This window comes from Canis lupus, chromosome 1 (genome assembly GCF_003254725.2).
Source record: "Canis lupus dingo isolate Sandy chromosome 1, ASM325472v2, whole genome shotgun sequence".
NCBI lineage: Eukaryota > Metazoa > Chordata > Mammalia > Carnivora > Canidae > Canis > Canis lupus.
In genome coordinates, this window is record NC_064243.1 from 88419875 (window position 1) to 88442845 (window position 22971).

The window sequence follows — 22971 nt, forward strand, 5'->3', positions numbered from 1 at the left end:
AACATTTATAGGCAACTCTTTAATGAGTCTTTGGGGACTGAAGAGGGAGGTGGGGCCAGCCGCTCTTCACATGGTTTTAGGCAGTTAAATCCTTTAAAGTAGGAATAGTGAAATCAAGTCATTTTTCCTTCTTATTTTTCTTTGTTGTAAGGTTATATATAAATGTATGCATATATGGGCATGAGAAAAAGAAGAGATATCCTGGGAAGAAAGAAACCAGACAACAAATCCTAAAAACAAAAAAACAAAAACAAAACAAAACAAAACAAAAACACAAAGACCCCCTCCCCCCGAAACTATAGAAATTAAAAATCCAAATTTGGGGGACAGTGGGAGGCAACACACTCTTTTCACAGAGCCGTCACATGCCACAACTGTCCTCAAAAGCAGGAATGGAAAAAAAAACAGATACTCAGCTGCAGGATGAAGCTGGGGTCTTGGCTTTTTAGCTTTTAAGGTCTTTGGAACAAAGCTGGGCCTCAAGTGCCTTTTCCAGAATAGGCCAGAGAAGATAAGTCCAGTTTGATTTTGAAGGCTTTAGTCAGCTCTGTGGCCAGCAGCTCGTGGAGGGACACACCGTCATGGGAGTACACCCAGTTCTTCCCAGTCCAGTCGTAGCGCTTGGGCCCACTGCAAGACACAATAAATATATAGGAGGTCCATGAGGACAGCCCTTTGGAGGAAATGCTGCCATCCAGACACAGACTGGAAGAAAGCTCCAGAAAGTCCATTTCACAAAGCATCCATTTGACTTCTAGTCTCAGGGTCTTTCTATTTAAAAATAAATATACAATTTATCCCCTGCAACAATTCAACAGAACAATTCTTAAGACCTGAAAACATCTGAACCCTATCGATGAGTCTCTGTAAATCACATTCTGATCTTTCGCTTTTCCTAACTCACATATGATACCTGCTAGGTCAGAGCAGTGGTTTTTATGTTTGTTTGTTTTAAGATTTATTTATTTACTCATGAGAGACACAGAGAGAGAGGCAGAGACACAGGCAGAGGGAGAAGCAGGCTCCCTGCGGGGAGCCCAATGTGGGACTCAATCCCAGTACCCTGGGGTCACGACCTGAGCCAAAGGCAGATGCCCAACCACTGAGCCATCCGGGTACCCCCAGAGCAATGTTTTAAAATTATAGCCATTAGTGTACCACTGACAAACTTTCCCTTACCTGTATTATTGTTATTATGATTTTAGTACATTTATAGCATGTGCAACCACTACCTCTATCTACCAAAACACTTCTGCACCTCACCCTCTCCTCTCCCCAGCTCCTGGTGATCACCTATACTATTATATATATATATAAAATATACACATATATAATATATACATATGTGTAAAATATATAATATATACATATATATATGGTATTATGGTGTTTTTGTTCTTTTTTTTTTTTTTTTAAGAGAGAGCATGAGTGGGGCAAGGGGCAGAAGGAGAAGAAGTAGGCTCCCTGTTGAGCAGGCAGTCCAATCCAAGACCCTGAGATCATGACCTGAACTGAAGACAGACACTTAACTGACTGAGCCACCCAGGCAACTCTCAAAAATATTTTTTATTTTATTTATTTTTTTATAAGATTTTATTTATTTATTCATGAGAGACACCGAGAGAGAGAGGCAGAGACATAGGCAGAGGGAGAAGTAGGCTCCATGCAAGGAGCCTGATGTGGGACTTGATCCCGGGACTCCAGGATCACTCCCTGGGCCAAAGGCAGATGCTCCACCACTGAGCCACTAGGCGTCCCCCCCCCCCCCCCAAATATATTTTAAATCCATGAAACTGAGAGTTTCTCCACCTCAAGCTCGTTCAATGAACAATAGTGTATATCCATTCATGCTGGGAAGAGTTATTTGTGTGGACCTGGATGTAGTAGGGTTTTGACATGTCTGGTCATTCCAGATGTACACAACAGTGCCTGTTAATTCTGCCTCTACTCAGACTAGTGGCAGGCTTGCCAGCAGACAGTGACGATGCACAGGCATGCCTTGATGGAGATGGAGCAGGGAGCCCTGGGAGCTCACAAGAAGGGGCGCCTGGTCCACCTGCATTCTCAGGGAGAGATTTCCCAAAGTCAAGACTGGAAGGAGTTTGCCAGGGAAGAGGGAAGCTTAGAAGGGAAGCATCTTGGCGGACTATACAAAAAGCATCAAAGATTTCTGTATTATCAACCAAATGCTTGGGTTTGACCATGTTCATAATCGTGGAGATAATAGGGACAAACCCCAAGGACTAGGGCCTTTGTTTAATACACACGACCAGTCAAATACAAATGATCCAGGCCATAGAGAAAGAACTGATAGTCTGGACCAAATACAGAGAACATTCCTTGGGCCTTGGACTCAGATTTGCTGCCGAAATGCCAGGGAGAGGGTGAGAAACCTGCAGGCTCCTCCACTGCTCCCAACCAGGTGTCCACCCAGACCTCTGCTTTATCCCACCCTACAACCTACCTCCTCAGGATGGCAAGCTAGCTGGGAGAGACCACTGTTTCCACAGGACCTGAAAAGCTGTCATTTAAAACAAAACAAAATAAAACAAAACAACCACCCAAAATATCAGAAATGCATTCCCATTTAAGATTCTTTTGGACATAAAAAGTTGAGTGGAAAAATAATTTTTTTTCTTAAGGAACACAGTATCTGTGATAGTAAATGTCTGCTTGACAGAATTTCTTTCCATATTTCCATTTTGAATTACAGATCAAACAAGCCTGGGGTAGGATCATATTGCTGGCAGGTGTGTCCAAACATGGTACAGACTTTTTTGGCCTCCAGATACAACACAGAGGGAATTCCTTTCGTGGAGCCATACAGATGGTTCCTGTGCCCTGCCCATATTTATATAGCCACAAATCCCAAAGGTGACAGCTGGGTTTGAACACATCCACTCAGTTTCTCATATGGTTCCTCCAGACGTGAAGGGTAAGAATGTACAGTCCTCATGCATGGTTTTGGTTAGGATTGGGACAACTGTTTGAGGCCAAAGAGAACAGGCTAATTGTCTCACGTAGGATAAAACACCTAATTTCAAGTTAACTGGGTCTAAAAAGCAATACAGGGAGAACTGGGTGGCTCAGTGGTTGAGTGTCTGACTTTGGCTCAGGTTGTGATCCCGGGGTCCTGGGATCGAGTCCCACATCAGGCTCCCTGTAGGGAGCCTGCTTCTCCCTCTATGTCTCTGTCTCTCATAAATAAATACATTTAAAAAATATTTTGAAAAATGAAAAAAAATAGGGCAGCCCGATGGCTCAGTGGTTTAGTGCCACCTTCAGTCCAGGGCATGATCCTGGAGACCCGGGATTGAGTCCCATGTCGGGCTCCCTACATGGAGCCTGCTTCCCCCTCTGCCTGTGTCTGCCTCTCTCTCTCTGTCTCTATGAATAAATAAAGTCTTAAGAAAAAAATGAAAAAATAAAAAGCAATGTAATCTATAAGGGCCTTGCTAGAAATGAGTGATTTCTGGAATTGTTTGTTGAATTATAACATGCTTCCTAGATGAGACTAGGGCAAAGAAGGCATGACACCTTATTTATTTTGAACAAATAATTATATAACATGGCATGATAAAGAGTATGATGTTAACTGCCTAAAAAATGATATGAATGTTGGGACAGGAGAAGAGTTATAATTTTTTTTTTTTTTTTAGATTTATTTATTTGAGAGAGAAAGAGAGAGCCAGGGGAGGAACAGAGGGAGGAGAGAGAGATCTCAAGCAGACTGATATGGGTGGAGCCTACTCAGGGCTCGATCCTACTCCCAAGATCATGACCTGAGCCCAAATCAGTAGTTGGATGCTTAATTGACTGAGCCACCCAGGTGCCCATATAATTTTTTTTTTTTAAATGCAAATACCATTGGGGTGTCAGAGAATTACATGCTGGTTATGTTTGGACCTTTCCCAAAGCACAGTCAGTATGTTGCCTTTGGAAGTGCTAATGACCCAGGAAGGCTGGCCTGAGAGCCCTTATAACCACCCAGATAGATGCAGATGGACAGGGACCCTCTCTCCCTGCACACTCAGGCCTTGAGATGCAGAGCAGGCGGCCTCCGACACAGTCTTTTCTTCCACTACACTGAAAGCACATTGATGGAAAAGGCAGGAGGGATTCAATGCCCTAGAGTCCCAGCTTAAGACACACTCCCACCTCCACAGAGAGAATGCAACCAACCTTTGGCAAGATGCTGAAAACAAGCTAAAGGTCAAACTTTAACCTGCTTTGAAGGCAAAGTGCAGCTCATTCTGAGGCTGCAGCATCAAAAGTGGCTTTTTTATTTTTAAAGATTTTATTTATTTATTCATGAGAGAGAGAGAAAGAAGAGAGGGAGAGAGAGAGAGGCAGAGATATAGGCAGAGGGAGAAGCAGGCTCCCTGTGGGGAGCCCAATGCGGAACTCAATCCCAGAACCCCGGTATCATGCCCTGAGCCAAAGGCAGACACTCAACTGCTGAGCCACCCAGGTGTCCCCAAAAGTGGCTTTTAAAAAGGCAGGGCAATGAATGATTTAATACAAACTATCCAGGGCAGGTTCTGAAAAGTGATAAACTTTTTGTTTCAGATCTTGCCAATATCTCAATACCTGCTTATAGCAGCCAGATCACTGGCTGACTGAAGCTACAGAAGAAGAGTTAAAACTGTCCTGCGAGGATGGGGTGAGCAGGAAGCATCAGGAGAGGTGCACTCACAGACACCCAGCCCCGAGGCCACTCTCCTCTTAGAGAGTCCACAACACCACACCTCACAGGAGCTGAACAACAACGGGTGCCGATGTCCGGACGTACCTGGATGGTGAAGATAACCAGATTTGCTTGTTTGGGGTCTGCTTGTTGATCACGTAGGTTCCTAGATCTCCACCCAGTTTAACTGTTAAAACACCACTCTGGCGGACCAGGTGGCAAAAGCATGAGGAAAATAAAACAAAGCAAAGTTACCACTTTGTCACAATTGCTTCATATCTCGACACCCTGGCAAGTACACAACACACCCGTGAAGACGCGTCTTTCGTGTTCAGGAGGAGCAGATCATGCCAGAAGCACACTGCTTTCAGTCAGACTCTGATTAATCAGGCTGTGCTCTCCCGCATTCCCCGGGGACTCCCAGTGTTCCTGTCTCCAGGTGAGGAAGCAGCAGAGGCCTGCCTGAGGAGGAGCCTCCACATCCTGCCTGCTGCCTTAGTCCCCTCAAAGGCCATCGGAACACACAAAAGGATGCTAAAAAAATGCAGACACCAACTCTACCTGGGTACCACGTCAGCCCGAAGGTGGGACAGGACAAGTTCATTACCCAAACAAGGAAAACAGGCAAAGTCGAGGGAAGGAGTCAAACCACCTGCTTTGCTGGTCTTAGAAGAGCCATAGCACCAGCTCTGCTGGTAGAAGGCCGACACTCCAGACAGTTTTTGTATTCAGATCCTTCCCACGCATCTCACAAGCTGCTCTCAAGGGCCCTGAATTCTTTAAAAGACTGGTTGGTCCATCTTTGCTCAATAAATGCTCATTTAAATTTGAAAACACTCTTTAAACAAAGGAGCCCTTTACTCTTAAGGTCTGAGATTTCTTTAGAATGCTCAGAATATTACAGAAGCAGCCACACTGCCCAGTCCCTTTATTGGAGCTGGTGTGCAAAAGGCAGCCCCTGGCTGTTCCCCACCCCGGGCATAGCCCATGGAGACACACGGCCGCTTTTCTGTGGGCTTCTAAGCCCCTTTCCAATCAAGAGGCCCTGAACATTTCTTAGAACACTTAGTGTTTGGTTTGTGTGATAATAATAACATATAATATATATGATATACATAATGTAACTGATAGGCAAGGGAGGACTCAACTGGGTTACACTTTTTTTTTAAAAGAGATGTTATTTGAGAGAAAGAATAAGAGAGAAAGAGAAAGAGCATGAGGGGAACGGTAGAGGGAGAAGGAGAAACAGGTTCCCCGAGGCCAACACAGGACCCTGGAATCACAACCTGAGCCGAAGGCAGATGCCCAACCGACTGAGTCACTCAAGTGCCCCTGAATTATACTTTTAACAACATTTTTTTCTGATGAAAAATGAAACAAAGAGGAATTATACAGACATCAGAAATACAAGAGTATAAATAAAATGAAATCAATAAAAATATTAACCAGGGACCCCTGGGTGGCGCAGCGGTTTGGCGCCTGCCTTTGGCCCAGGGCCCGATCCTGGAGACCCGGGATCGAATCCCACGTCAGGCTCCCGGTGCATGGGGCCTGCTTCTCCCTCTGCCTGTGTCTCTGCCTCTCTCTCTCTCTCTCTCTCTCTGTGTGACTATCATAAATAATAAATAAAAAAATTTAAAAAAAAATAAAAATAAAAAAAAAATAAAAATATTAACCAATACTGTCCAGTACCTACTTTGTGCCAAGCGCTGTATCTGACACTTTGTGTAAGATTGTATTCCCTGTGACCATAACTATCAGAGGTGGGAATCATTATCCCAGCTTTACAGATGAGGGAAACAGGGACAGAGTAACAAGGAATACTTAGTAACCAGCAGAGCTAATCTTAAATCCAGATCTGTTTGGGTCTAAAAGAAGCTGATGTTGCCATAACCTGAAGAGCTCTCCTGATTCCATTAACCAACGATACAAGCTGTTCCCTCTCAGCTATCAGCTTCCGGTTTTTATTTCTATTTATCTATCTATTTATTTAAATTTTATTTATTTATTAGAGACACGGGGTGGGGAAGGGGAGAGGCAGAGACACAGGCAGAGGGAGAAGCAGGCTCCATGCAGAGAGCCCAACATGGGACTTGATCCTGGGTCTCCAGGATCAGGCCCTGGGCTGAAGGCGGCACTAAACTGCTGAGCCACCCGGGCTGTCCCAGCTTTCAGTTTTGTTTTTGTTTTGTTTTTAATATTTTATTTATTTATTCATGATAGACATAGAGAGAGAAAGAGAGGCAGAGGCACAGGCAGGGGAGAAGCAGGCTCCACGCCAGGAACTCGACGCGGGATTCAATCCCGGGACTCCAGGATCGTGCCCTGGGCCAAAGGCAGGCGCTAAATCGCCGAGCCACCCAGGGATCCCCAAGCTTCCAGTTTTTAAATGCATTTCTGAAAAGGACTAGGATCACAGTGTACATAAGTTCGCTTTTTATTTTTATTTTTAAAGTTTAATTTTTTTAGTATTCTCTACACCCAGGGTGGGACTCAAACTCACCACCTGGAGATCAGAAATCACATGCTCCATTCACTGAGCCAGCTAGTCACCCCATTAAGTTTGCGGAAAAAATTTTTCTTGAAACCCACCTTTTCTATTTTGGTAGGACTACCACCTTTCATTTACTTAAAAGTGTCTTGAGGCACCTGGGGCACTCAGTCGGTTAAGAGTCTGACTTTTTTTGTTGTTGTTGTTTTCAAGATTTATTTATTTATTTATTTATTCATGAGAGACACAGAGAGAGGGGCATAGACAGGCAGAGGGAGAATCAGGCTCCCTGCAGGGAGCCTGACGTGGGACTGGATCCCAGGACCCCAGGATCACGACCTGAGCCGAAGGCAGATGCTCAACCGCTGAGCACCCTGGTGTCCCAAGAGTCTGACTCTTGAATTCATCTCAAGTCATGATCTCAAGGTGGTGGGATAGAGCCTGCTTGCAATTCTCTCTGCCCCTTTTCCTCTGCCCTTCTGCCTGCTTAAAAAAAAGAAAAGAAAAAGTATCTTAAAATTGCATAATTCAACAGTTTTTAGTATTCCACAAAGTGTTTTCACAAAGTGTGCAAATACCACTAATTCTCAACTATTTCCACCACCCCAAAGAGAAACCCCACACCCTTCATCAGCCACTCCCCATTCCTTCCTCCTCCAAATACATACTTTCATAGCTTATTTTTCCATGAGGCAGCAGGCTCAGGGGATCGAGACAGAATTGTTTGCAGTTTGACCTATTTGTGGTCCTTGGGTGCTCCACCACGCCTTGCCCCCCACATTGGGGAGGTGAGGGCGTAGTGGAGAGCACAGAGGGCCACTCTGAGTCTCATCAACCCTGCGGCCTTCCTCGGGACAACATAGAGTCCAGAGACTCAGGGCAGGGATGGAGGGGTGCAGGCGCTCAGGGGTTGTATGCGCTCCTGCTCACTGTCACCCCTTAGAACAGACCAAACCAGGGATGGCACATCCAACTGCTGAAAGCCAAAATCAACTCTTTCCAACTCAAAATCTTCTGGAATGATTCCAGGGGACTGGCCTCTCATTCACAAAGAGCTTATTAATAAAGCAGCCGTGAGGTTTCTCCTAGCCATGCAGACCTCAAGCGGTCTCCTCCACCCGGCTCCTTCTCTGCAGCACCCCTCCCCACCCAAGACCATGACCCCAGCTGAGGCACCCCCGGCACGGTCAGCCTGACACCCGGCAGCTGGGACCAGGGCCTGTGCGTGGCCCCCACGGCCCCTCGACCTTCCTCCCCGCACCTGCATCTGAGCGGCCTGCTTGTTGGCATTGGTTCTTAGTGCAGAATACTGGACGGATGCAAAAATATATTTGTGGAGGAAAGAACAGTGACCAGGGATGCTGATAAACGTGCGAAGTTAAGGGTGCTGTTACACAAGGCAGAAAGTCTCAATCCTCAGCCAACCCCTCTGCTGTTCATTGCGTGTCATTATTTTTTCCCCTGGAGCCAGAGGCTCTTTCCAGAGGAAACTAGCAAGTGGAGGAAGGAGGGGAAGGAAATTAGCTGCCTACTGGTTCACCAGGAGTTCTTGATCCTTTTGGAACTGTCTGTAAGTGGCCCAGATGAAGAGGGCCTTTTGTTCATTAGTATTATTCCATAAGGGACACTCAGATTATTCTGGGCTTGTGGGCAGACTTGAATGCAGAGGAGGGTGGGGACGTGGGGGAGAGTCAAAATACTTAGCAGCTTCTGGTGGGGGTCACTAACCAGTCACAATAGCCCCCCATCTGCAGCTGGTGGAGGCTTATTCCCGCTAGTCAACATCAGCCCTACACACATGGGAGCAAAAGGAGGCATTTCTGTTGTCACTAGCTCATTGTGTGGATATAGACACATAGGAGATGGCAGTGTTGATGTGGGCAATTTCAGGTATATGTGGCTTCCCACACTTCAAAAAAAGATACCCCTCTTAAGGAATAAGAATAATGAATGCAAGGCACTTTTAAAGTTCAATCCTAATGTAAATCCCGTGAAGTAGAGGGATGTCACCCACTTCCCCGCTGAAGAACCTGCCACTCACAGAAGTTAGGATAATTCACTTAGGGGCTCTTGGAAAGAAAATACAAATCCAGGATGGAGAGCTAGATGCTTTGTCTCCATACCCAGAAGAAATGCTGCCTCTGAGCAAGTGTCGGTAAGCTGGCACCCACCCAGAGATGGTCTCCAGGGGTCTGCAAGCTGCCCTGCCCTGAAGCTGAGATTGTACTCACAGGTATATGGGTACGTTTCTCTCGGGAGAAGCTCCAGGAAAGGTCAAGAAACCTCTGCTGTATGGCACTGATATGCCAACAGCTTAGTGAGTAAAGAACATGACACCAAACAAATTCTCATTAAAATGTCAAAGAACCCAGGGCTCCACCAGGGGGAAGAAGGAAGGTGGCTTGGAAGTAACCCCTCCGACAGCATGGTGCTTCTTACAGCCCTGGTCAGATTTTGCTGGTCAAGTGCAGCAGACTTATGGATGCCTAGTGACAGGAGGTGCATTCTGCTGTGGTGGGCAGTCCCCTCTAATGGCAGGGCCAGTGGGGAGTGAGGCCTGGACCCAGACACCCACACCCCAGATGATCTACTCCACTGACAAGAAAACAGGACAGCCAAGATGCTGCTCACATTTCTCACTCCACAGGGAGCAAACAGAACAAATGTGCTCTCGGGTCTCTCTGGATTACTGCTTTCATTTGTCTACTTTGCCAGGAGCAAGTTGCTAAAACGTCTATGATGCTGAGTGGCATCAGGGAAAGTATGTTTTGGAAAAGCACGTGGGCCCATTTCATTTGTGAATGGAATCAACATTAAGTCTCTATCATGTACTTGGCAATGGTTCAGGCATTGGGATACCAAGAATGGACAGTGTCTTGGCTGCCAAGGAACTCAGTCTCACCATGGGAGCTGATATGTAAGTAGAGACAACACAGAGTGATCCGTGCTCTACAGAGTCACCTTCAGGGTGCAGGGCAAGGGAATAAGCGTGGTATCTGCCTGGAGCATCTAGGAGGACTTCCCAGAGGAGACAATGCCCAACTGGACCCTGGGGACAGGGAAAGATTACACCCCAACAGAGCTCAAATAAGAGTGATACAGGTATTCTACTGCCTATAATGTAGTTTCAATAGATTTATATGTGAAATATATGTCGGCTAATACCTGAGAGACTCAAATCAGGAGTTCACACCCCAGGGTAGATAGCATTTCAAAGTTTTCAATCAGAAGTCTCAACAAAAGAGCCAGCTACTGTATACTTTAGTTTCTATGTGTGTACTAGAGAATTTCCTAATTAGTAAATGATTTGTTAGAAATAATTTTTCCCTGGTGAGGAGAACGATACTTAGATATATGGGCTGGCTAGAAAAACACAGGTGTCTCTTCCCTTTGCAGGAATGGGTTACAGAATCTGGAAAGCCCAGCAGCTGGGTCCCTCTTCAGAGAGATACTCTGCAGGTAGGATTCAGGTAGGGTCCTGTGACCTACCACTGGGTAGGGTCTTTTTTTTTTTTTTTTTTTTTTTTTTAAGATTTATTTATTTGTTAGAGAGAGAGAATAGCGGGAGGGGGAGCAGAGACAGAGGGAGAAGCAGACTCCCCGCTGAGCACAGAGCCTGACACTGCTGCTCACTCCCAGGACCCTGAGCTGAAATCAAGAGTCAGCCACTCAACCAACTGAACCACCCAGGCGCCCCTGAGCAGGAGCCTTTGCTCCTTGATTTGGGGAGGTACACAGAATCCAGCTGTTAGAACACTGGCACATTCACTACTAATGAAACATTCATGCAAAATACTTGAGTCACTAAGTATTCTCACTAATCTTAGAAGAATGGGCGGTGTGGCTGCTTTTGTGGCATGTTAATGAATGTTTGCATGTATGGCCGAGTTTAGCCAGGGACCGGGTTTCCCTAGAAGTACAGCCAGCCCCTGGTAGGGAGGCTGGGGGAGAAGAGCCCTGTAACCGCCCCCAGCTCCCTCATCCCACAGTCAACCTGGGGAGGCCAGTTAGTAATGGTCTCCCAGCAGCTTGCCTTCCAAGGCTGTCTGTGTAAGCACTTACAGCACCCTGCCTGGGCGATGCTCACCACAGTCACCTAATCCACCTGGAAGGCAGCCAGTCCTTATTTGCCCCATCGCCTGAATTTGACCTCCAAGTCCCTCACTGTCCTTGCCACTAGTCTGGAAATCCTCCAGATTCTGCTCCCTGCTCCATCGGAGGGAGTCCCTTCTCTGCCCAAGGGCTTCCCCAGTAATAATATCCCACACTGTTCCTATCACGTTAGCCCGACAGCTGGTTGTCCAAAATAATTCCACTTCATAACATTTCTGACTATTAATTAATTGCTCTCGAGAGGATTAACCTCGGTGGGGATTTTCTCCTGCCAGAAAAGGAGCCCTCCCTGCAGCCGGAACAGCATGCTAAAGGCAAAGGTGCACCCCGACTCGGGGCTGCCACCCGGTGGCCAGTCGATGTAGAGCAGCACTCCCTTGGCTTCAGGGATCCGCCTGCCGCCACCTGCGTTTAGGATCATCTGAGGACTGATTATAAAAACTAAAAAACCAAAATAAATACATAAATAAATACATAAATACATAAATACATAAATACATAAATACATAAATACATAAATAAATAAATAAATAAATAAATAAATAAATAATAAATAAATAAAAACTAAAAAACCTCCCCTGCCCTGCCTGGGCCATATTCTCAGACCAACTAAATAAAAATTATCTAGGGGTGGGACCCAGGGTGTATGTTAAAATCCCAGGTGAGCTTTTAGAAAATATGCTTCCTGAGAATATACCCTGACCTGCCAAATCAGAACCCCCCAGAAGAGGAACCCCTGTCTGTGTGCTCTGAGCACACCCGGCTGGAGAAGGAGTGGCCTAGTTCAGAGCTGCCCATGCCTGCAAGAGAGTCCGCTTGCTAGACAAACACATGCCTGGTCCCTCCCTGATTTACCTTCACAGGCACCAAGAGGGAGTTTGAGAACCGGTATTTTTAAGCAGAAACAGGGGCTCATAGAGGCTGTGACTTGCCCAAGGTCATAGGGCGAGAACATAAAACTCCAGTCTCTTGGTCCTATCGGTAACTGCCTGCTGCTGGATGCGTAACTCCACTGGAGGGGGAAATGTATTTCTGCATTTGTTTTATAAGCTAGAATTCTTAGAGAAGAAACAGACATAAGAAAATAAGCAGAGAGGTACCCCAAAAGAGACATCATAGTCTTCCAATGTGTAAGGTTTGTCTGCAAGGTCTTCAAAGAACTCTGCTAAGGAGTCCAGTGTCGTCTCTGCCAGTCGTTCATAAGTGGTCTCATCCAGAGAGCTGCAGGGAAAACACGAAAACCGCCCAAAACACATATTTACCAAACTCCTCCAGTTTATTAATGTCAAAACCCACACATTTATTTATTTACTTAATTTATTTTTAATAAGCACTATGCCCAGTGTGGGGCTTGAACTCACGACCCCAAGATCAAGAGTCGCATGATTCACTGACTGAACCAGCCAGGCACTCCAACACATCCAGTTTTTACTTAAACTTTAAAAAATTCAAGGAAAATAGCTACCATGCACACAGAAATTTTAATCAGCATGAAAGAATTTTACAGAAGAATCCCTTTCTTTTCAAGTAAGCAGCCCGCATGCACAGTCAACTACAAATAAGTCTCTTCTGTATCCATCTGGAATTTTGTATTCTTTTTAATACAGAAATTGAAGCACCTTACAGTTTTTATTTAATGTACCCTGGAAATTGTTCCATATTAGTACATACAGACTTTCATGGTATTTTATTTTATATGATTTATTCAACCTGACTTCTTCAGCTGGACATTATGCTTATTTCCATTGCTTGTGTTTTTATTATTAAAATTTATGTTGGGCCAACAACAATGTGGGAGAAAATGTTTGCATTACATGTATCCGAAAAGGGACTTATTTCCAGAATACATAAAGAACTACAAGTCAATAGGAAAAACAAAACCCAATAGAAAAAGGTAAAATACTAAAACAGATATCATTTCAAATGAGATATCCAGGGACACCTGGGTGGCTCAGTCAGTTAAGTGTCTGCCGTCGGTCATGATCTCAGAATTCTGGGATCAAGCCCCAAGTCAGGCTCCCTGCTCAGTGGGGAGTCTCCTTTCCCTCTGCCCCTCCCCCCAATTTGTGCTCTCTCTCTCAAAAAAAAAAAAAAAAAAAAAACCAAAGAAAATAAAAAGATATTTAAATGGCCAGTGAACACATGACAAGGGGTAGGTATACCTTTGTTAATCTTCAGGATAACACACATTAAAAAATCACAATGAGGGGCACCTTTGGCTTAGGGTGTGATCCAGCGGTCCTGGGATGGAGTTCCATATCTGGCTCCCTGTGAGAGAGCCTGATTCTCCTTCTGCCTATGTCTCTGCCTGTCTCTCTGTGTCTCTCACGAATAAATGAATAAAATTTTAAAAAATTCATAATGAGATACCACCAGAATGATTAAAAAGAGACAGACAATATCTGAAAGAGACAGATAATATCAAGAGTTGGCCAGGAAGTGAAGAACCCCTCTCCATCAGGTGTGTGTGTTTGTGTGTGTGTGTGTGTGCGTGTGTGTATAAGTCAAAGAAGCTACTCCAGAAAGAGGACCTCATGTCACCTGGAAATCTTGGCCTTTGAGGTGGATGAGGGACCATCTGGGCCTGTGGTGGCAGCCTTGGGGTTAGAGGCCAATGTGTGTGTGAGTCTATGTGTGGGAGGAGGGGCCATGCAAACATCGGCGGTGGGGAGCAGACTGTAGCAGACTGGAGCTTTGCACCAAACCCACCACATCCTTCCAGGGCACCCAAGAGGCTAGATTCCCAGCATCCCCTGCAGTTAGCTGGGGTCCTATGACCAAATTCTTCCCACTAAATCTGAGTGAGGGACAAGTGCCACTTTCAGGACTTCCATGCTCCGGTCCCTTTCTGTGGATTGGAACCTGGGCAGGGTCACCGGGCTCCTAGGTGCAGACAACAGTAAGGTACTGACAAGTGATAGGAAGTTGGAAGGACCCCGGCTGCCTAACTCACTGCATAGAGGCATGCCCACCCTGGACTGTTTGACCATGAGGACACGAACCACTCCCAGCCTGAGCCATTACAGTTCTGGGTCTCCTCATTACAGAGGCTTTGCCTACACTAACTGCTAAGTCACCAGAGAGAATAATAATAGAACTCTGGAAACAACCTAAATGTCCAGCAATAGGGGATAGGTTAAATGAACTGTGGTGCATCCATAACTTTTAATAATATTTCATTAAAAATAATGTAGTAGAAGGGCGCCCGCATGGCTTGGTTGGTTAAGTATCTGACTCCTGATTTCAGCTCAGGTGTTGATCTCAGGGTTGTGATTTCAACCCCATGTTGGGCTTCACACTGCGGGTGGAGCTACCTAAAAAGAATAATAAAGCAATGTGGTAGGTAGTTGGTGATATGGAAAGATGCTTATGAGTGCTGCTGCTAAGGGAGAAAACAGGTTTGGGTGCGATGGGCTTTTTTTTTAAACTGGTAAGAGAAAAGGAAAAAAATATTTTATATTACTTATTTTTATTTTTAATTTTTATTTCTTAAAGATTTTATTTATTTATACATGAGAGACACACACACAGAGAGGCAGAGACATAGGCAGAGGGAGAAGCAGGCTCCATGCAGGGAGCCTGATGCAGGATTCAATCCTAGGAACCCGGGATCACACTGTTAAAGGCAGATGCTCAGCCACTAAGCCACTCAGGCGTCCCAGAAAAGGAAAAAAATTAAAAATATAATAGAAGTATGAGCAGCTATGCACACGTTATGTATTGAGGGAGAGAAGGAGGGAGGAGGGGGGAGGGCTCTCTGATGTGGAAGGTGCTTTATCTTACCCAGGGCTGCTCACAGTTCCCACTGTCCTCATATTCATCAAACAGACACTCTGCTTTTTGACATTCACAAGCTGATTGAGGTGGTGGAGGCTCAAATTCTAAAAGCCAAAGTTGAGAAGAACATTATCATTTTTCAGTGTATTACAGTCTGTGAAGAATATTATCATTTTTCAGTGTATTACAGTCTGTAAACGCAAGGTTTAGATTTCACTACTTGTGCATTTGAGAATAAACCAGGCTAAATCGCTCCCCCCCCCCCCCCCCCAGTACTTCTGGAATGTTTTTACCTTGTAATGCATTACCTGGAGTTTGCTCTGGCTCTCTCCAAGCCTGTGCTGTCCAGTGTAATAGCCCAGAGCTACAGGCTACTATTTAAGTTTAAATTTATTGACATGAAATTTAAGAAGTTCTTTCCTGTCACCTCCCGCTAAAATTTGAGTGAGGGGGCAAGTGCCACTTCCAGGACTGTTCTGGAAGGCCATGTTTCTGGAAGGCCATGTTCTGGAAGGCCATGTTTCAAGTGTCCTGTGGCCTCCTGTGGCTAGTGGCATGTAGGACGGTCACCATCACAGGAAGCTCCATGGGCAGCACTGCTCCAGGCTGTTCGAGTTATGTAGTGATCAGCACAAGCAAGGCCAGGGAGCATCAGCAAAGCTCCCGGGATCTGACTAATAGAAGCAACAACATTGGCAGACAGAAGAGAGGATCGGACTGCAGATGGACAGGTCTCATTAACATGATCTGCAGGAGATAATGAATGTGACCTGTTGATTTCTTCCAATACATAACTGCTGAGCATCCAGGCACTCGTCTCTGGGGCCAGCAGCCCTATGGACCAGCTGGTGAGACAGATGCCATAACCAGAGGATGGTGACAAACACCGAGGGGACCCTGGCTGAGGGATCTGCCCCAGTGTGGGAGAGGACAGAGCCTGTAAAAGGAGAGAAAAGTGGTTCATGAGAGTGGAGGTGGCAGGGGAGAGGATGGAGAGATGGCCACAGGGCCTTGTGATGGCACTCAGTTGGACATCAACCTGGGAAGGCATCCGAGAGCTTGAGGTGGTTGGTGGTAAGATTTACCTTCTCTGAAGGTCACTTTGGAGCAGGGCTCAGAGGCCGTACTCTTGAGCTATTGGTGCCCTTGGCAAGCTGAGGAAGGAGAAGGCAGAGGGCAAGGGGCTGAGAAATGAGCAGAAAAGGGAGAAATGGGAGGGGGGGTGCAGAGCACAGAGGCTGTGATTTTATTATTTATTTAAAATATGTTGCTTTAAAAAAATGCAAAAAATAAAAAATAAAAAATGAATAAAAAAATATGTTGCTTTTTTCTTAATTTTATTTATTTATTTATTCATGAGAGACACACAGAGAGAGAGAGAGAGGCAGAGACACAGGCAGAGGGAGAAGCAGGCTTCATGCAGGGAGCCCGACGTGGGACCCGATCCCGGGTCTCTAGGATCATACCCTGGGCTGAAGGCGGCGCTAAACCACTGAGCCACCCGGGCTGCCCCGCAATAGTTTGTTCTATAAGGTCACCATGAACACAAGGTTAGCAAGATGCTGCTAGGGTAGATACAGGCTTAGCTTCCTGCCGGCTTCAGGCTCATGTGACCAGCTGACCCATACATAACCTTGTTAGCATGCATTTTTGTTTAAAGAGCCCTGGTTTGATACATATTGTTGAATCACAAGCACCATGTTTGGGGCCATTTCAAATAGTGAAATCAGGGGTGCCTGGCTGGCTCAGTCGGTGAAGCATCTGCCTTTGGCTGGGTTTGTGGTCTCAGGGTCCTGGGATCCAGCCCCAGTCAGGCTCCCTGCTCGGCGAGGAGCCTGCTTCTGCCTCTCCTCTGCTTGTGTTCTCTCTCTCTCTCTCTTTAATAAATTAAATAAAATCTTAAAACAAAAATAAAAACGAATAGCGAAATAACCAACGAAAACCACAAAAATGCAAACAATGTACCACTATGTAGGTGGTGAAAAGGACACTTGATGACAGTGTGGGCACTGAGGCAAGAAGGCAGAGTGTCATCTTTTTTTTTTTTTTTTTTATTTATTTATGATAGTCACAGAGAGAGAGAGAGAGAGAGTCAGAGACACAGGCAGAGGGAGAAGCAGGCTCCATGCACCAGGAGCCCGACGTGGGATTCGATCCTGGGTCTCCAGGATCGCGCCCTGGGCCAAAGGCAGGTGCCAAACCGCTGCGCCACCTAGGGATCCCCAGAGTGTCATCTTGTTTGACCTCAGTGGGAACAGGCAAGTGTGGGGCCAAGTCTAAGTTTTTGCTGCTCTCTGTGTGTCCCAGAGTGACCACAAAATCCACCCTAGGTAGTGATTTTTGGAGTTACAGATAAATTTTACTGAGCAGGTGAATTCAGAAGTACAGGATCCGTGAAACACAAGGATAGACCATATTTGTATTTTACGGATGAGAAAACTGAGCAAAGTCACACAAGCACACAGATACAAAGTGGAGGAGCCGGGATTTGAACCCACACCATCTGGCTCCAGGGTCTGGGCCACAGTGGAAAGAATCACACAGCTGGGAATCGTACAGGATTGTGGACATGTAAGGGAAGTTCGAGAACTGGGAGCTCAGAGTTTCCCTTTTCTCCAGGAGCCTGGCCTCTCAAATTCTAGCTGTTGCAGTCTGACACCTTTGCTTCAGCCTTTTCCCATTTCATTTTTGGTTTTGACTTTGATATCTTGGATGGCTGTTCTGGGTGCAAAGTTTGCTGTAATGCAAGTTACTCACAGCCAGAAACAGACATTTATATTTGGCTGTTTGTTTTTTTAATTTAATTTATTTATTCATAAGAAACACAGAGAGAGAGAGAGAGAGGTAGAGACACAGGCAGAGGGAGAAGCAGGCTCTGCGGGGAGCCCGATGTGGGACTCAATCCCAGGACCCCAGGATCATGACCTGAGCCGACGGCAGATACTCAACCACTGAGCCATCCAGGCGTCCCTGTATTTGTCTGTTTCTAATCATCAAAGGAACTGCTGCCGAAGACTCCTTGCTGGTCTCTTACCGGTTCTTCCCAAGCTCACATTCCCTGGGTACCTGCTTAACCTTTCAGAACCCCTGAAGGCAGGGATCACAGTACCTGCCATATGGACTGGTGATGAGCATTAGACAGGAGGAGACGAATACCCTAAATACAGGGCTGGAGGGTGATCAGTCAGTTTCGGTGTTGGAGCATGTCAACAAAGGTGTAGAGAGGCAGGAGATCAGAGGCAAAATCCAGCCCCTGCCCACGGGAGAAGCTGCCCCACTCTGCTAGTGGGCGACAGATGGGATTCGCAGTGGGGAGGGCTGTATTATGAGTGCTCCCCCTGAAGCCACGCAGCAGCCACCCCTCCTGCTTCCAAGCCACCCGGGGCTCTTGGATGATCACTCTGTGATGGGTTTGCCCAGCTTGAGTCTTCAGGGTTCAATCAGTCTGGGGGCTCAGCACCGGGCTGGCTCATGGGAGGCATCTGAGGAAATATGAGATGGTTCTAGGCCTACCCTCTCAGGCCCCAGCCTTGGAACTGCATGACTCAACTGAGGTCCACCCTGGGGAGGCCTGGCCTGGGTGGCCAGCAGGGAGGCCAGCCCTCACCCCAAAAGGGGTCGCCTCGGCAAAGCACAACGCTGGAAGTCAGTTCTCACCCGCTTCCAGGGGGGATGAACCAGTACAACCACTCTCGGCATCAAATGAGTTGAGTATTTCCTGGTCCCTTGCCTGGCAATGCCATTCTGAGGATTCAGCCACAAAGGGCCTTTGTCCACGCCCAGGAAGGCCCCACAGCAGCACCACCGTGACAGCAGCACCATGGGCAAATCACATGGATGCCACCAGGACACTGGATAGAGTATGACGTGCTCACCCAATGGGATACTATCCAGCAGAGAAAATGAGTTAAGTGACACACTGCGTCAGTGTCAATGAACCTCAAAAACAATGCTGAACACAAGGAAAAAGTCACAGCAGAATAAATGCAGCATGTTTTGTTTTGTTTTTTTGCATCACAGTGCATGGTTTACGGAGACATATATCGGGGTGCAACTCTAAGGAAAGAGGGGAATGCCTGACAAGTCAGGAGAGCAGATTCCTCTCAGGGAGGCCTGGTCGTAATGAGGAGAGCCCCAGAGCCTTCCGAGGAACAACTAATATTCGGTCTCTTAATCTAGTGGTAAGAATGTGGCAGTTATTAATCTTTAAACAGGACACATATTTTACATACACATATTTATGTATAAATTCATGTACATTGTCTGTGGAAGACAATAAAAATGAATTTAAAGTGAATTAGGTGGGATCCCTGGGTGGCGCAGCGGTTTAGCGCCTGCCTTTGGCCCAGGGCGCGATCCTGGAGACCCGGGATCGAATCCCATGTCGGGCTCCCTGCATGGAGCCTGCTTCTCCCTCTGCCTGTGTCTCTGCCTCTCTCTCTCTCTCTCTCTCTCTGTGTGACTATCATAAATAAATAAAAATTAAAAAAAATTTTTAAAGTGAATTAGGTCATAACCTGCTTGCCAGGCCTGAGGCCAAAAGACCATGGGTCATAGGGATGATCTTGTTCCTCTACAAAAATTCACAGGTGTCTGCAAACATTCCGAGGTGTGCAGACATGGCTGCAGCAGCGGCTCATGGAGTTATGTAACAGATGGCAACATGTGGCAAGCTCTCCTTGGAGCTACCTCCAGTGCACCAGGGAAAGTTTGAGGATCAGTGCCTGATAGAACCAGATGCCTCCCTGGGCCACAGAGTTGCACACTTAGAAGGAAAGCATTTCTGTAGATTCTGGGTTCTACTGAGAACCCAGAATGTTGAGATGATAATATTTTGAAAAACGAGATTACATAAATGTAGTGTTGGAATCTTTTTTTAAAACTAACCTCTAGGCCCAACATGGGGCTTGAACTAATGACCCTGGGATGGAGAGTCATATACTCTATCAACTGAGCCAGCCAGGTGTCCCACTGTGGTATCGAAATTAATTTCACCTGCTTTTTTATATTCTGTCAATGTAATGTAGCTACTAGAAAATTTAGAATTACACACGCACCTCCCATTCTATTTCTTTTGCACGGTGCTGTAGAAGTAGGATAGGGAATAGAGAAAATAAGGATGGGGAAGAGGCCCACCCACTGAACTCAGGTCCTGGTGAGTTCTGGCGCGCAGAGACGTTAGGAGTCAGCCTGAGGACAGTTCAGGCCTTAAAACAAATTAAACAAGGTGATCCCAGTTGCCATTGTCATCCACCCAACTCCGCAAGTATTGGAGATGTGTAAGCGAACTTGTGTTACAGACAAGCTCAACAAACTCAATTAATTTACATGGTAGAGGAGGCCCAGTGGGGTGATTCAGGTTGATTACTATCTCCCAACCTCCCAAGACTCCTAATCCCAATGTGTGTCCAGTGCCCACCCGCTGCGTGGCAGCTCTAAGCTGGGCATGCTTCTGAGTCAACAGCCCTCAACAGCCACTAGGTACCATCCAAGAGACCATGCCATATCTTGTCACTGTCCTAAATTAAAAACTGCTGCCAATCCATGGCCCACAGGGGTCGAAGTGCAAGCCAGGGCAGCTCCAGGTGGGAACAGCACAGAACAGCCCAGGAGAAGGGTAATAAATGTCTGTGTTCTGCACTGGGACATCGTGGAACCAGCATGGTCACAACTGCCTATTTTTCTGGAGAAGCTGCAAGATCCAGTATCAAAGGTCCCAACTTTGAGTGTTGGCAACCAATTCTAACTTTTCTTCACACACGGTCAAATAACAGGGCCGTGGGAAGTTTAAGTCTAAAGTCCCAATTCCAGAGCTCCACAGGCAATTTGGGCTGGACTTCACCTGCCTTCCTCACCACGCAGGGTCCACCCTGCCACTCAGCTACTGTCCACCTGCCTACCCGGCCCAGGCAGGTCCCCCTTTTAGGATGCTGCTCTCTTGCCACCTCCAAGCGCCACCTCCAAGCCGGGTTACACATCCCGTCTACCCCTGTGGAGTGAGTCTTCCTCACTCCACAGCCACTCCTTGGGCTGCCTCCTCTCAGGTCTTGGGATTGCCTGGGTCAGATGCTTCACTGCATCCCCAAGGGAAGGAAAGAGAATTAACTCCCAGAGCTGAAGACTTTATTATCACGTTCAGCCAACTGGATCCTCACCCCAGCTCGGCAGGATGAACGTTCCTCATCCTTTCATCTCTAGACCGAAAAGGAAGCCAGGCCTCTGGGAGGGGTGGTCCCCGGGGTCGCAGAGCTCTGCAGAACCAGGCCGAGGAACCCAGGCCGGGTCCTATTCCAAAAGCTTTGCTGCGCTACCTACTGCGCTCCAGGGCCTTGGTAGTTCCACCTGGCTCCAAGGAAGCTTTTCGTTCATAAAAGCACATTCTTGAACACATTGCTCTAGAGTTATAAACACACACTACTACACACTGCTTTGTTGGTATGTGTGCTGTTTCAGTCTATTTACATATATTTACGCAGATGCTAGGCTCATCTGCCATACACATGTGTGGTGCAGTACCCAGTACCGTATATAGTAGCACTTAAACCTTAGTTCTGGCAGAGGGAGGCGGCGAGCTGGGCGACCACCACGGACCCCCGGGAGCGGGTCCCCCGCCACCTTCCCTCCGTGGGCGGTCGGGCGGGTGCCGGGCCTCCGCGCTGCGTGTCCCCCGCCGTGGCAGTGCACTGCCCTTTCGCACCGGAAAGCAAAGGCCGGTGCAAACGTGACCCCGGGCACCAGGAGGCGGGCTGCGCGGCCGGGCACCCCGCGGAGAGGGCAGCGCGCTCCCCCGCCGCCCGCCGCCCGCAGAGCGCGTCCCCGCCCGAAGAGCGCGTCCCCCGCGGGCAGAGCGCGTCCCGGCCGCAGAGCACATGCCCGGCTGGCAGAGCGCGTCCTCAGCGGCAGAGCGCATGCCCGACCGGCAGAGCGCGTCCCCGGCCGCAGAGCGCATGCCTGACTGGCAGAGCGCGTCCTCAGCGGCAGAGCGCAGTTCCCGACCGCAGAGCGCGTCTCCCGCGGCAGAGCGCATGCCCGACCGGCAGAGCGCATGCCTGACCGGCAGAGCGCATGCCCGGCTGGCAGAGCGCGTGCCCGGCTGGCAGAGCGCGTCTCCCGCGGGCAGAGCGCATGCCCGGCCGGCAGAGCGCGTCCCCGGCCGCAGAGCTCGTCTCTCGCGGGCAGAGCGCGTGCCCGACCGGCAGAGCGCGTCCCCTGCCGCAGAGCGCATGCCCGGCCGGCAGAGCGTGCCCCCGGCCGCAGAGCTCGTCTCCCGCGGGCAGAGCGCATGCCCGGCCGGCAGAGCGCGCCCCCGCCCGCAGAGCGCGTCCCCGGGCCGCGGCGCCGCCGGAGCCCCGTGAGCGCGCGTGCCCGCAGCGTCCCAGCGTGCGCGGCCTCCTCCGCCCGCCTGCGGCCCGGTCGGCTGCGCGGCGCGGTACTCACGGCGTGGCTGGGCCCGCGGGCCGCTCCTGTCCCGACGCGCAGCCCCCGGCCGCCGTGGAGCGGGGCGGCCCTCGTGGGCCCCCGGGTCCCCGCGCCGGCCGCGGCTGAGCCCGGGGGTGCCGAGCGGGGCAGGAGGCCGGCGGCGGCGCGGCGCCCGAGCGTCCACATGCTCCTCGCGGTCTGCGGCCGCTCCGCCCTCCGGCTCCGGGGACGCCGCGGCGACACCTGCTGGCTACGGGCGGCAGGCGGCGCGGTGGGGCTCGGCGCTCCGGCGGGCTGCGGGCTGCGGGCTGCGGGCTGCGGGCTGCGGGCTGCGGGACGGGCCCGGGGTGGACCCGGGAAGCGCTTCCCCGCCTTGCACGGCCTCCGTATTTGACAGAGGGAGAGCGCGCTGCGTGCAAAGCACAGGGCTTGCCCCCGGCAACAGGCGAAGGCGTGACCTCGGTCCTCGGTCCTCGGAGCCTTG

At 48.4% G+C, this 22971-nt stretch overlaps 1 protein-coding gene and 1 long non-coding RNA gene across 2 annotated transcripts in view; one reads left to right on the forward strand and one right to left on the reverse strand.

The window, feature by feature from the left end:
• Positions 1–6135, forward strand: part of LOC125752256 (uncharacterized) — a 31959-nt gene extending 25824 nt beyond the window's left edge. The window contains exon 2 of the long non-coding RNA XR_007401290.1: positions 4570–6135. This is a non-coding gene — a long non-coding RNA (uncharacterized LOC125752256). The remainder of the gene's footprint in view (positions 1–4569) is intronic.
• Positions 1–22711, reverse strand: FXN (frataxin). Its single transcript, XM_025423370.3, has 5 exons — positions 22506–22711; positions 15075–15172; positions 12392–12512; positions 4793–4890; positions 1–630 (listed from the first exon to the last, which is right to left on the reverse strand). The coding sequence occupies exons 1-5, from the start codon at positions 22671–22673 to the stop codon at positions 480–482; spliced, it is 636 nt and encodes a 211-aa protein (XP_025279155.1). The 5' UTR covers positions 22674–22711; the 3' UTR covers positions 1–479.
• Positions 22712–22971: the final 260 nt, after the last annotated feature.